This window comes from Elgaria multicarinata, chromosome 3 (genome assembly GCF_023053635.1).
Source record: "Elgaria multicarinata webbii isolate HBS135686 ecotype San Diego chromosome 3, rElgMul1.1.pri, whole genome shotgun sequence".
Taxonomy (NCBI): domain Eukaryota; kingdom Metazoa; phylum Chordata; class Lepidosauria; order Squamata; family Anguidae; genus Elgaria; species Elgaria multicarinata.
The window spans coordinates 116,330,966-116,343,308 of NC_086173.1; the positions used below are offsets into that span (position 1 = coordinate 116,330,966).

At 47.9% G+C, this 12,343-nt stretch overlaps 1 protein-coding gene across 1 annotated transcript in view; it reads left to right on the forward strand.

Moving 5' to 3' along the window:
* Positions 1-12,343, forward strand: part of CELSR3 (cadherin EGF LAG seven-pass G-type receptor 3) — a 105,944-nt gene that overhangs the window by 37,385 nt on the left and 56,216 nt on the right. Inside the window, exons 2-4 of the mRNA XM_063121362.1 lie at positions 1,627-2,259; positions 9,197-9,419; positions 10,043-10,158. Of these exons, the coding sequence (XP_062977432.1) occupies positions 1,627-2,259; positions 9,197-9,419; positions 10,043-10,158 (972 nt within the window). The remainder of the gene's footprint in view (positions 1-1,626; positions 2,260-9,196; positions 9,420-10,042; positions 10,159-12,343) is intronic.

A 12,343-nucleotide genomic window follows, 5' to 3' on the forward strand; every position in this document is an offset into this window, starting at 1 on the left:
CTAACACTGGATGCAACTCACTGCCTTTTACTATAGGTGTTGACCAGGGAAATGCAAGCGCAACCAGGGGGGAATCCGCACGTCGTACCGAGATCGCTTCTAAGCGACCCCAGTGCGGCGTGAAAGCGATCGTGAAAGCAACCGGCGAGGAGAGCTCGGCTGAAGAAGGTGGGGTTGAGAGCGGAAGAAGCTCTCCACCCCGCCTTCTTCCCCCGAGCTCTCCGTCCCAGCCGGCGAGGAGGTCTGTGGGTGGCGGCAGCGGCGGCGGGAAGGACGTCTCTTCGTCGGCTCTTCCAAAGGCAAGTTACACGATCGCTTTCACGCCGCACTGGGGTCGCTTAGAAGCGATCTCGGTACGACGTGCGGATTCCCCCCTGGTGAATGTGAACAGTCGCATGGACTGGGCTCATTGACATGTGAATTGGCAGTGCTGAGTCCCAGTATTCTGTTTTGTGGTTTTGTACATAAAAAGTGGCTTTTGCAGAGGTATTTTGCTCCATGGGCTTCTACTATTCAGGGAATTTGTAGTTACCTGAATAGTGTTCCCACATATTCCTGATCCCTCCCTTTTTACAACTGCTCCCTGATTATTTGGCCAGAAGTCAGTTCGCATCACTAATTTCAGCCCACTTTGCTGTGGTACATTCAACCAGCAGCGTATCTGTTTTCCTGGTGAACTGGGTGGGCGGGGGGATCTACACTACTGCTTTAAAGTGCTTAATAACAGTTTTGACAACTGTTGGGGCCCAGGACACACTGCATATACAGTTTTCAAAACGTTTTCAAAGTGCTTTAAAGCACTTTAAAAGCAGTAGTGTAGATGCCCCCCCACAGTCTTCAAATCATCATTCACTTATGACCCTCAAAAGGTCCCCCCAAATAAGTGGGAGCACAAGGTGGTGCCTTGTGCCTTGGAGGCACACGAAACCATTGCATGATTACAATGTCCTGCCAGATAGCTTTGTTTCTCTGCTGTAGTACCTCAAGATGCACCATTTTATTTTGGCATCATCTGGTGAAGTGGTCTCTAGTCCACAAAAGCTTAGGCCTTAATCAAATTGTGAGTGTTTTCATGACATGATTGGTTCACCGTATCAAAAATAACTCAAAGTTTGAATTAGTCCCCTTAGATGTATCATGGGAGAAGAACAGCTTTTGTTTTCTTGATTTGTGGAGGCTTGCTACGACTGAGTTTGAGAATAGAGTGGTCAGGTGTCCTACTTAACTGAGGATAGTACCCTATTCGAAGGGTGGTCAGAGGACAGTTCTCTATTTGCTGGTGGCCTCTGTTTGGAGGGTTGTCCAGTCCAAAGCTTCTTTAAAGATAAGAACCATAAGAAGGGGGGGACCACAGGGACCTTAAAGTTGCGCAACAACAGTGAGTCCCTGAACAACAGCTAACTGAGCAGGTACAACAGTGACCTGGTCACAGTCTTCCCCGCAATGTATTGTAGAATGTATTTCTATTTAAGGGATAGTACACACACCCCTAAATTTAATTCTTTAAATTAGCATATGCAAACGTTTTGCAAATCTGTGCCCTATTTTGTCCTCTTTTTGACGATGCCAAAGCGACCCCTGGATTTGAGAGCCCCCGTTCTAACTCCTCCCCTGTCGTTTCTGCAGATGGGATCCACAGCGTGACCGCCCAGTGTGTCCTGCGTGTCATTGTCATCACTGAGGACATGTTAGCGAACAGCATCACTGTGCGTCTGGAGAACATGTGGCAGGAGCGCTTCCTCTCGCCTCTTCTCGCCAACTTCCTCGAGGGCGTGGCCGCCGTGCTGGCCACGCCCAAGGAGGACGTCTTCATCTTCAACATCCAGAACGATACAGATGTCGGTGGCCAGGTGCTGAATGTCAGTTTCTCGGCCATGGCGCCCCGTAGCGGCCACTTCTTCAGTTCGGAGGAGCTTCAGGAGCAGCTGTACATGAAGCGCATGACCTTGACCTCGGTCTCCATGCTAGAGGTGCTGCCCTTCGACGACAACGTCTGCCTTCGCGAGCCCTGCCAGAACTACATGAAGTGCATCTCGGTGCTCAAGTTCGACAGCTCAGCTCCCTTCATCTCCTCCCTCTCCACCCTCTTCCGACCCATCCATCCCATCACGGGCTTGCGCTGCCGCTGCCCCCAGGGCTTCACCGGCGACTACTGCGAAATGGAGATCAACCTCTGTTACTCCAACCCCTGCCGCAATGGCGGAGGCTGTACCCGCAAGGAGGGGGGATACACCTGCATCTGCCGCCAGCACTTCACAGGTAAAGGCTCGATCTTCGGTGAACGAGGGGGTTTGGTGTGGTCGGAGATCTAGCGGTTTTTCCAGTGAAATGGATTTACAGTCTGAAATGCTTCTATATGCACACGTAAGACCAAGGAAAGCAGCCTTCCCCAACTTGGTGCCCTCTAGATGGGTTGGGCTATGACTCCCAGAATCCTCAGCCAGCTGGCTGGGGATTCTGGGAGTTGTAGTCCAACCCATCCAGAGGGCGCTACTTTGGGGGATCTTGAGGTAGAGTCTGCGCCATCTCCAATTGCTGCCACTTGCATAATTTAGATAGCTACTACATTATATAAAACCAGAATGACTGGAGTTATAGCAATTAGTACAATAACAGTGCAATCCTCTACATCAGCCTTCCCTAACCCAGTACTCTCCAGATGTGTTGGACTACAACTCTGGCTGGGGGATTCTGAGAGTTTTAGTTTGGAAGGCACCACGTTGGAGAAGGCTGGCATATTGTAATGTAAGCATATCTCTGGTAGTAGGTAAGGTAGGGAGCCAACTGACACGGGGCGGGGTAGGATATGATGGTGATCAGGAGGTCCATGGCATGTTCGGCAGTCGTGGTACATTGCCAGGAACATGGAGAAGCTTTCCCGGCAGAGCCCCTTGCAAACGCCTGACAAGTCTTCTACTTACAGCTGAATAAGCAGGATATGTTGTGAAGGAAGGGATTAAGAGAACTGTAGAGACAGCCAGGCTATGAGTTATAAATCTTTGAATCCAGGGAAACCTGGGACTGCTTTGCTTCTTGCCAGTCTGCTCAGGACTGAGTGGGGGAGTCTAGTATGGCAACAGAAGGGGGTGGGGGAGATTGCTGTGAATTACAGCAAGAGTTCAAGGGCAACAAGTTAAAAATATGGGTTGCGTTCCAGGACCCGCCTGCCATCCAAGATGAGAAGTATTCTCAGGACAGTGTTACACGAGACAGTTGCTGCAGGAAACACTGCAGTTCAGCTGTTGTTCTCTAAAGCCAATGCATGAAGTTTAGAAGTAAAATATACCTGTCCACATATCTTTAAATGCCCATGTATTTAATTAGCATTCCAATGTATGATTTGTGATTTAGTGATTAAGAGCACAATCTTATGCAAGTTTATGCACACAGACACACGGACACAGACACATGACGCACACACATAAAAGTCCCACAAATCCCAGCATTCCCCAGCTGGCTGGTTGTAGTCCCAAACTTCTGGAAAGGACTGGTTTTCCTACCCCTGTTCTACAGGGCTGGTCACCTATTCGCAGGACAAGCAATCAAGACAAACAAAAGGAGCCCGTTTATAAAAGGATCAGGAAGGGGCAACTGGCTTCCCAGGCCTCTCCGCTGCCAAGAGGACTGTGGGGCTGTGTGGTCGACAGCAGGAGTGAAAGAGGCATCTCTCTGTGCCTAGTTGGCGAAGAGATAAGCGAAGTGAGTGGTAATTAACCCTGGGTGTTCGAAGCGTGACTTCACATTCGGAGAAGGGTTAATGTGCTTGCTACCTTGTCACTTCCTGACATCTCCCCATGTTCTTATGCAAGTGGACAGCAGCAGAAGAACAGAGCAAAGAACCAGTGGGAGGAATTAGAGGAGGAAAAGAGCTGGGTTTCCTGCTCCACTGCTTTTGGGACTCGCGCAAACTATCGGTTGCACAAGAAACTGCTTTCTACCAGGTCAGATCATTGGTCCACCAGGCCCTATGTTATTTACTTGGGCCAGGAGCAGGTCTCAACGGTCTCCATCCGAGGTCTTTGCCATCACTTGCTATCTATCTGGTCCTTTTAGCTATAGTTTGAACCTGGGACCTTCTGCGTGCAAATCAGGTGTTCTTGAGCGATGCATCTCTCTGACAAGCTAGGACTACCCCACAGAAGCTGACAGGGAAGGGGGAAGAGGTTCCTCCCCACCACATTCCCTCTGTCTATTGGTCTAGCTCAAAGGTCAACCATTTATGGCCCCCCAGACTTCGCTGGACTACAATAAGCCCTAGCCAGCATAGCTCATGGTGAGGGCCACAAATTGCCCACCCCTGACTACTTATTTATATGGACATATAGCAGTTGGATTCAAAAGACAGGGCATGGGTCCCTTTGTTAGCCAGGTTTAAATGGGAGTTTCCACAAGTGCAGCTTTTCTCAGCCCTGCATGACAAGCTTAGCTTACACTTACACTTACACACACACACACACACACACACACACACACACACACACACAAACTGCCTTTTAATGCAACTTTGAAGATCCAGGAGTCATGTCTGCCTTTGAATATATCTGGTTGGCCTCTATCCTGCCCAGCATGGAATACCCCTTTTTGGCCACCTCTTCTCCTCATCTACTTTTTAGCATTAAGATGGGAAGTTCTGAGGGTTTCCAGAGGTGTTTCCAATACCTTTAAATGCTGTGGTGGTGGGGACAATACACCCCTATGGCTTGTCCTGTCCTGTTCCTTCTCTGGTTATGCCACTCACTCTCTTCTATTTCCTGCAGTGTGGTGAAACTAGAGTGGTGTATGCTGCATAAGAGAGGAGGGAGAGGAACAGAAACAGGGGGAGATCAGGACTGGGGAAGTCACACCTGTCCAACCATCTCAGCACCCTTAAAGCAACATCTCCAAGTTGTGATCTGGCATTGTCAATCCTAGGGGTTCCCATGTAGGTAACTGGGACTGGTGTTGGACGGGTCATCCAGCAGTGTTCTAGCATAAGGACACAAGGAGAGTCCTGCTGGATCAAACCAAGGGTTCATCTAGTCCAGAATCCTGCTCCTCACAGCAGTCCAACTAGATGCTTCTGGGAAGCCCATGAGCAGGACCTAAAGGCAGCCCCCCACTCTTGCTCCTTTTCCCTAGCAACTGGTACCCAGAGGTATAATGCTTCTAAACCTGAGGATTCCATAGTAGCCATGATGATGATGATGATGATGATGATGATGATGATTATTAATTTATTTATATAGCACCATCAGTGTACATGGTGCTGTACAGAGTAAAACAGTAAATAGCAAGACCCTTCCATTTAGGCTTACATTCTAATAAAATCATAATAAAACAATAAGGAGGGGAAGAGAATGCAAACAGGCACAGGGTAGGGTAAACAGGCACTGGGTAGGGATGATCTAGCTTTCACCTTTTGGAACCATTGGGACAGGACTTTGGGGCAGGCCTACCCAGTTGAATTTTAAAATGTCTGGCTGTTATTTTAATAATGGATTGGTTTTATATGTTCTATAGTATTTTTATATTTGATGTTGTTCCCCACCTCGATCCAGAGGGAGAGGTGGGTAAGAAATAAATGGATGATGATGATGTCAGGGCCCCATTGAGCAGAATTAGCACAAGGGCACCCCAAATGCATTGTGGCTGGCTTACCATATTCTGAATACACACACAGTAAGACCGTGAAGTCCAAAGTCTAAAAATGACCTAACTGCACCACTGCACAGAGCTGAGATGAATCAAAGGGGTGAGTCACTTTGGAGCTAGTGGAGAAGGCACTGAGTGATGCGGAGAAAGTATTGTCAAGTGGAAGCTGGTAGCTGTGATATCAAGCGAGATGGTGAATCCACACTCTGGGTTTCAGTTGAACTTTAAAGGAGCTATCTGACATGCTGCAGCCACTAGCTTCCATTGGTTTTGGCATTTGCCTTTGATTCAAGAAAGAGGAAGTGGTCATTCTATGGTACAGCAACGAAACAACTTGGCAAGAGCTATAGGGCGGCAGCAGCCAGTGCTGAGGATGTGCAAAGCCCATGAATATATAGTGAAGAAAGGGGTTTCAGTCTCTCTGCTTGGAACAGACTGAACGTGGGCTTCTGATTCTGTCTTCACTCTCCTCCTCCCACCCTTCCCCATTATGGTATGAGACTGGGGGAATCGTTACTGATCCCATCAAAGGGAGAGTGCTTTAATTTCAGAGACAATGGGAAATGCTTCAGCTTCCCCTGGGGGAAAGTTACGCAGAACCACCATTGCCTCTTCCTAGATTTAAAGAGAAGGCAGCTCCCTCTTTGATAGCTGCACTTACCGTCCTTGATCTGTGGCAGAAAGGGGATGTAAAGGAGGGAAAGAGCTGATGAAGGCAGGCAGTCTGTCAACACCGTGGCCAGATGTGCTAGAGGAGAAGGCTCCTGTGCATTTAATGTTGGCAGGTTCCACTTTTCTCAGCTCTGAATAAGGTTGCCAACTGACCAGAGGGGCGGGGGTGGTGGTTAATGGCATGGTCTGTTTGTGCTTTTAGCAGCAAGCTTGATATGCAGAAATCAGTAGATGCTTCTTTTGACAACACGGATGTACGCATTATTACCTGGTAATATCTGCAAATATAGCTGCTATTCAAAGCACAAGAGCAGCAGCCAGCAAAACCATTAGTAATCCAGTCCCGAAGCACCATGACATGAAAAATCATCCCTGGCAAATTATTGCCAGTTTTTTATTCTCCTGGCAGGATTCTTGCGCCTTTAATAGCATGCAGAAATCCAGCCTGTGAAACTTTTCTCTGCATGGAGAAGTTTCACTGGTGGGATTTCTGCATGTTATACATGTGCTAAAGGCACAGCAGCTCCACCAGAAAAAAAGTTGGCAACTCTATTTCCACTGCAGGCTGTGATGGAGCAGAAGTGGCTTTCTTAAAATGGAAGGGGGGAAGCTTAGGAGAGGGGAGGCAATTTCCGGCACAGCTTAATAGAGTGAGAATGCAGGTTCCAAAGGTGATGTGAGGTCTTCAGAAAAGCCACTTAGCAGGAATAAGAGTGGAGACAGGTTCGAGCACAGCAGAGGTTGAAAGACAAAATCTATCACCTCCAGTATTGCTTGGGCCATAGGATTTGGGTCAGTGGTTCACAGAAATTTGTCAAACAGGTTCTGGTAACAGGCTGGTGACAGATTCCTGTTCCAAGAAAGAGAGTCAAGGAATCTCAGACTCTTCAAAGCATGAGGTCTGTTGCTGCTTGGGCTGGACCTCCTTCTGTCTGAAGGGATGTGGAGCAGGTCTCTTCAGGACTATCACTCTACCACACTCATCACTCGACTTATATGAGGGGGGATCTACACTATTGCTTTTAAAGCGCTTTAAAGCACTTTGAAAACGTTTTGAAAACTGTATATGCAGTGTGTCCTGGGCTCCAACAGTTGTCAAAACTGTTATAAAGCGCTTTAAAGCGTTTTAAAGCTGTAGTGTAGATCCCCCCTGGGGAGCACAAGGAGGAGGGTGCTCTTGCACTCGTGTCCTACATGTGGGTTTCCTACAGGCATCGGTTTGGCTACTGTGTGAACAGAATGCTGGACCTTTGGTCTGATCCAGCAGGGCTCTCCTTCTGTTCTCTTCTCAAAACTGAATCTCTCCTAATGAGGAGTTTCGCTTGTCATTGCCTTTCAGCTCTTCCTTCTCTGGAAAAGGAAGAATTGGCCAAAAATAACTATCTCAGTTACTTTTATCAAAGGCATGGTTTTGAATGATTAAAGCCTATGTGCAGGAGAGGGCAAATTTCAGAAAGCAAGTGGGCGGGGGGAGTTTTAAACGCCCCCTCCTCATGTGCTGTGGTCCCAATCTCCATCAGAAAGAAAGAGAGGGTCAGCTTCACACTGTGTATTTAACATAACATGGATGTCAGGGGTGGGCAACGTCTTGGGGTTGGGGTGCTGCATCCCCCCTAACCTTTCAGGGGCCACAGCTTTCCTTTACCAGAAGTTGCCACCAACACTGCAAAAATCCTAGAAACAGGAATTCCTTAGAGAATCGCACTCCTGACATGTCACAGAGCTGCCATCTCCTGTACGCTGTCACTGACACATCACTGGGAAAGTGAATCCTCCCCTTTCTATCACTCCACAGTGCATTCCTGTTCAGCTGAGGAGGAACACATAGAAGCCCACCTGACATATCCTGTATTGGTGACCATGGCAAAAAGCACTGAATGGTTGATAGCGACACCTAGTGGCTGTTTGGACAAACGGCAATGGAGACAGTGCTAGGTGCTCCCAGAAGCCATTTTTGGGGCCAGTCCACAGATTTCAATTGCACTGAAAGAGCCTCAGCTTGGCAACGGATTCCTGTGGTACCAGTAATGGGGAGAGAGGCTCACCATTGCTAAAGGAAGACCCAGCGATGGCAGTCCACGCAGTCGGCAACCATGACTGCTCCCTAGCAATGAAACAGTTGTGCCATTTTAAACTCTGGACTTAATGGTCTCATGTGGGGAGGGACTCTTAGATGGTCGTGTGCATTACTTCAGTTACTTCAAAATGTGATAAGCCAGCTCTGCTGCATTTGGGGCCCCTCCCACCCCGTCGGCTGACTAGGGCCCCAGACGCCTGCCCCAAAGTCCTGCTGTGATGGCACTGCTGCTAACTAGACAATTTTAAACTAGCTCAATAGCCCTCGGTGGCACTGAGGGGCTGATCACTTTCAGGGAGATAAACCCAGCACCTTGAGACAAAGCTGGGATATGATGGGGAAGCCAGGCTTGGGTTTTCATGGTTCTCCCCGCTGTATATTTGTGCAGAAGCGGATAGTGTTTTTGATCTGCACAGCATGGTTTCCTACACTTCAGCATCGTTATGAGGGTGCAGGATGTTCATTGTCGGGCAGCCTTCTCCAACCTGGGTCCCTCCAGGTGATTTGGCCTACAGCTCCCATCATCCATAATCGTTGGCTATGGTGGCTGGGGCACATGGGAACTGTGGTCTAAACATCTGGAGGGCATTGAGTTGGACCAAGCTGCTGTAGGGTATTATAAGCAGCAAGAAGGTCATCGAATTGGAGGATTTTGAAGCCTGCAGCACCACAAACAAGATCCAAAAGAGCGTATTGTGATGTTCCCTGCCATGCCAAAATTTTCCTAAATTCCAGGAATCCCAGTCTTCCATACTTTGCCTCCTTTACTCCCAGAGCTCCCCTGACACCCACTTTTTTCCTGTTCTTTCCCAACAGGTGATAACTGTGAGGTGGATAGCCGGGCAGGACACTGTGTCCCTGGCGTGTGTAGGAACGGAGGCACTTGCACCAACTCTGCAGATGGCGGCTTCCAGTGTCAGTGCCCGCCCGGGGGCTTTGAAAAGCCATACTGTGAAGTCTCCACACGCTTCTTCCCTCCCAAATCGTTCATCATGTTCCGAGGTCTGCGCCAGAGGTTCCACCTCACCCTCTCCCTCTCGTAAGTTCTTGGAGTAGCAGCCTTGTAGCCACTTTCAACTGAGCTGCCATCTTTTTCGCTACCATTGATGACATGGTGTTCCTCCTTTCTGGGGTGGGTGGTCCTCTGCACTCAACAATGCTTTCGCCCCACTTTTCCAGTTTTTTTTCTCATACATGGTTAGGCGGCTGAGATATGGGTCCTGCCCAAATATCTCCTCTTTGGGTGAGATTATTTAATCTAGCTAGAAGGAACAGTAGATGATTAGGATTTTCCTTGAATAAGGTCTCCTGCTTGATATGGGATTCAGCAATTGGCTTCACCTACTGAATGTTGACCTGCAGTGAAAGGCTTCACCTGTTGAATGTTGGCTTGGCATTGAAGCTGTTAGAGCCCTGAAAGGGAGGGGGCAAAGATAGGACCTTACTTTCTCTTGATGATTGGTTCTTAAGCGAAATCTTTCTGCAGCTGCCACACTCCCTTGAGGTGACTGCAGAGATAAGTGAGGTTCCGGGAAGTATTGCCTCTGAGGAGGCGTCATTTATCCCCATCCCTGGCTGTGCTAAAATGTGGTACTATGTCTCCTCTGCGTGTGTGGAAATGCTGATTCTTTCTCTACTTTATCACTCCGTTGCTTGTGTTAGGTTTGCCACCTTAGAACGCAGCGGTCTCCTAATCTACAATGGGCGTCTCAACGAGAAGCATGATTTCCTGGCTGTAGAGATCGTAGATGGGCAGGTCCAGCTGAAGTACTCCACAGGTGGGTGTGGTAGATAAACAGTATCCTCACTGAAAGTCCCCAAAAGGGTCTACCTGTAACATAGGGAGGAGGGAATGCACTACCACAAGATGTAGTGATGGCCACCAATTTGGATGGCTTTAAAAAGAGGTTGGATAAATTCTTCGAGGAGAAGGCTATCAATGGCTACTAGCCCTGATGGTTATGTGCTACCTCCAGTATTCAAGGCAGTAAGCCTGTGTGCACCAGTTGCTAGGGAACATGGGTGGGAGAATGCTGTTGTACCATATCCTACATGTGGGTTCCCGGTTGACAGCTGGTTGGCCGCTGTGTGAATAGCGTGCTGTACTAGATGGACCCTCAGTCTGATCCAGCAGGGCACTCCTTATGTTCTTACGTTCTTAGGTGTTGTTGCACCAGATTACCCATTATTTTAAATCACCAGTAGAATATGGGCCTATTTCAAACTGAACAGCTACTGATGAATTATCTGAGAAGTGTTCTGGTGTAGAAAACGGGTGCTCTTGAGATCCTGCAATGTTCTGTGCCAAGCAGCATGTTCCTTTATCACAAACAATGCCCACATTTTTACAACCATAGTAAAAATGTGGGCATTGGTAATGTGGCAAGTGTGAGAGGCCCAATATTTTATTGTGTGCTGAACAGTTTTCTACCACAACACTTGCCACACTCACCTTTGGTAACTATGCTGAGCAAATAAAAAAGAGAGATAGACTCTAGTGTGGAAAAGTAGAAAAGTTTTTAATCTCTTTGCCCAAATGTCTCTGCTGTTTAAAAATATGTATCTTTTTTTAAAAAAAACTGTTTGAAAAAGGGGCTCAACGTTTCTGATCTATCGATCCTTCCTCAGGAGCTGATTAGACAAAATAACATGAAAAAACAGAGAGTCAAAATGGAGCAGTTCAAAGACTTCTTTACGTTCTCATCACCTGTTGTCTCTGCAGGCAATAAGAATGTAAAGAAGTCTTTGAACTGCTCCATTTTGGCTTTTTGTTTTTTCATGTTATTTTGTCTAATCAGCTCCTAAGGAAGGATTGATAGATCCGAAACATCGAGCCCCTTTTTCAAACAGCTTTTTTTTAAAAAAAAAAAAAAAAAATTGGACAAAGAGATTAAAAACTTTTCTACTTTTGAACGCTAGAGTCTATCTCTCTTTTTTATTGGTTCTACATAGCGTTTTTCCCTCATCATTTTGACTATGGTGAGCAGCCAGCCTTCCTCCCAACTTCGAAGTTGCAGAGGTGGGTGGAGATTGTCCAAGCAAGTGTGCAATGATCCCTACCACTTTCCCAGCTCCAAAGCTGGGGTGTCGGCTGGGGGCTGTTTTGTTGCTGCATGGCCAAGATGCCCAGAGAGCTTTGCCCATGCAAGGTCGACAGCAACAACAAAATATCTTGCTGGCTTTTCTTACTCCAGGGCAGGTAAGGCAGATGAGAGAGCTTGGACACCACTGCTTAAAAGTGCTTCAGTCACCTTTAAGCAGTGACTCTCAGTTGTCCTTTCTAGACCCTGGATAGTCCCTTGGGAGATGCTTGCAGTTGGATTAGGTTTGGACACCATTGTTGGAGCAACTTCCAGCCCTGGCACCCAATCTGGTACACTCCCTTCCAGCCCTTCCCCCAGGAAGGATCTGGGGAAGGGTCTTGGATGCTGCTGTACAAAGCTGCTCAGGGTGTCTTCAAGCACCAGCACTGAAGCTGGTATTCTTCCCTTGCTTAGCAAGCAAGTAGGTGGTAGCAATGGTGAGGAAGACGAGGAGCAGCAGCAGCAGGTGACTCTGCTGGTGAGAAGATAGACCCATTGAGAGAGAGGGCCTCATTGAGGGTGTCTTGCCCAAGGGTTAGGGTCTCACCTACATTGGGGTGCGGGTGGGGCTAGCCAACAAAGCCAGCCAAAAACTGTAGATCTCCCATACATTGTAGAAAGGGATGGGAGAAAGCCAAGAATGTATCTCTGTCTCTCTCTGTCTCTGTCTCTGTCTCTGTCTCTGTCTCTGTCTCTGTCTCTCTCTCTTTCTCTTTCTCTTTCTTTTTCCCTTTCTCTTGGGGTGTTTTATTGGAATGTTAGCAGAGACAGACATGCAGGACTGCAGTTACAGGATGCAAGACAACCTACTGGAAGGGGAGTGTGTGTGTGGTGGTGGTGGTGGGAGAGCTTTGATGGGTCCCAGGATTCACATGGTCAG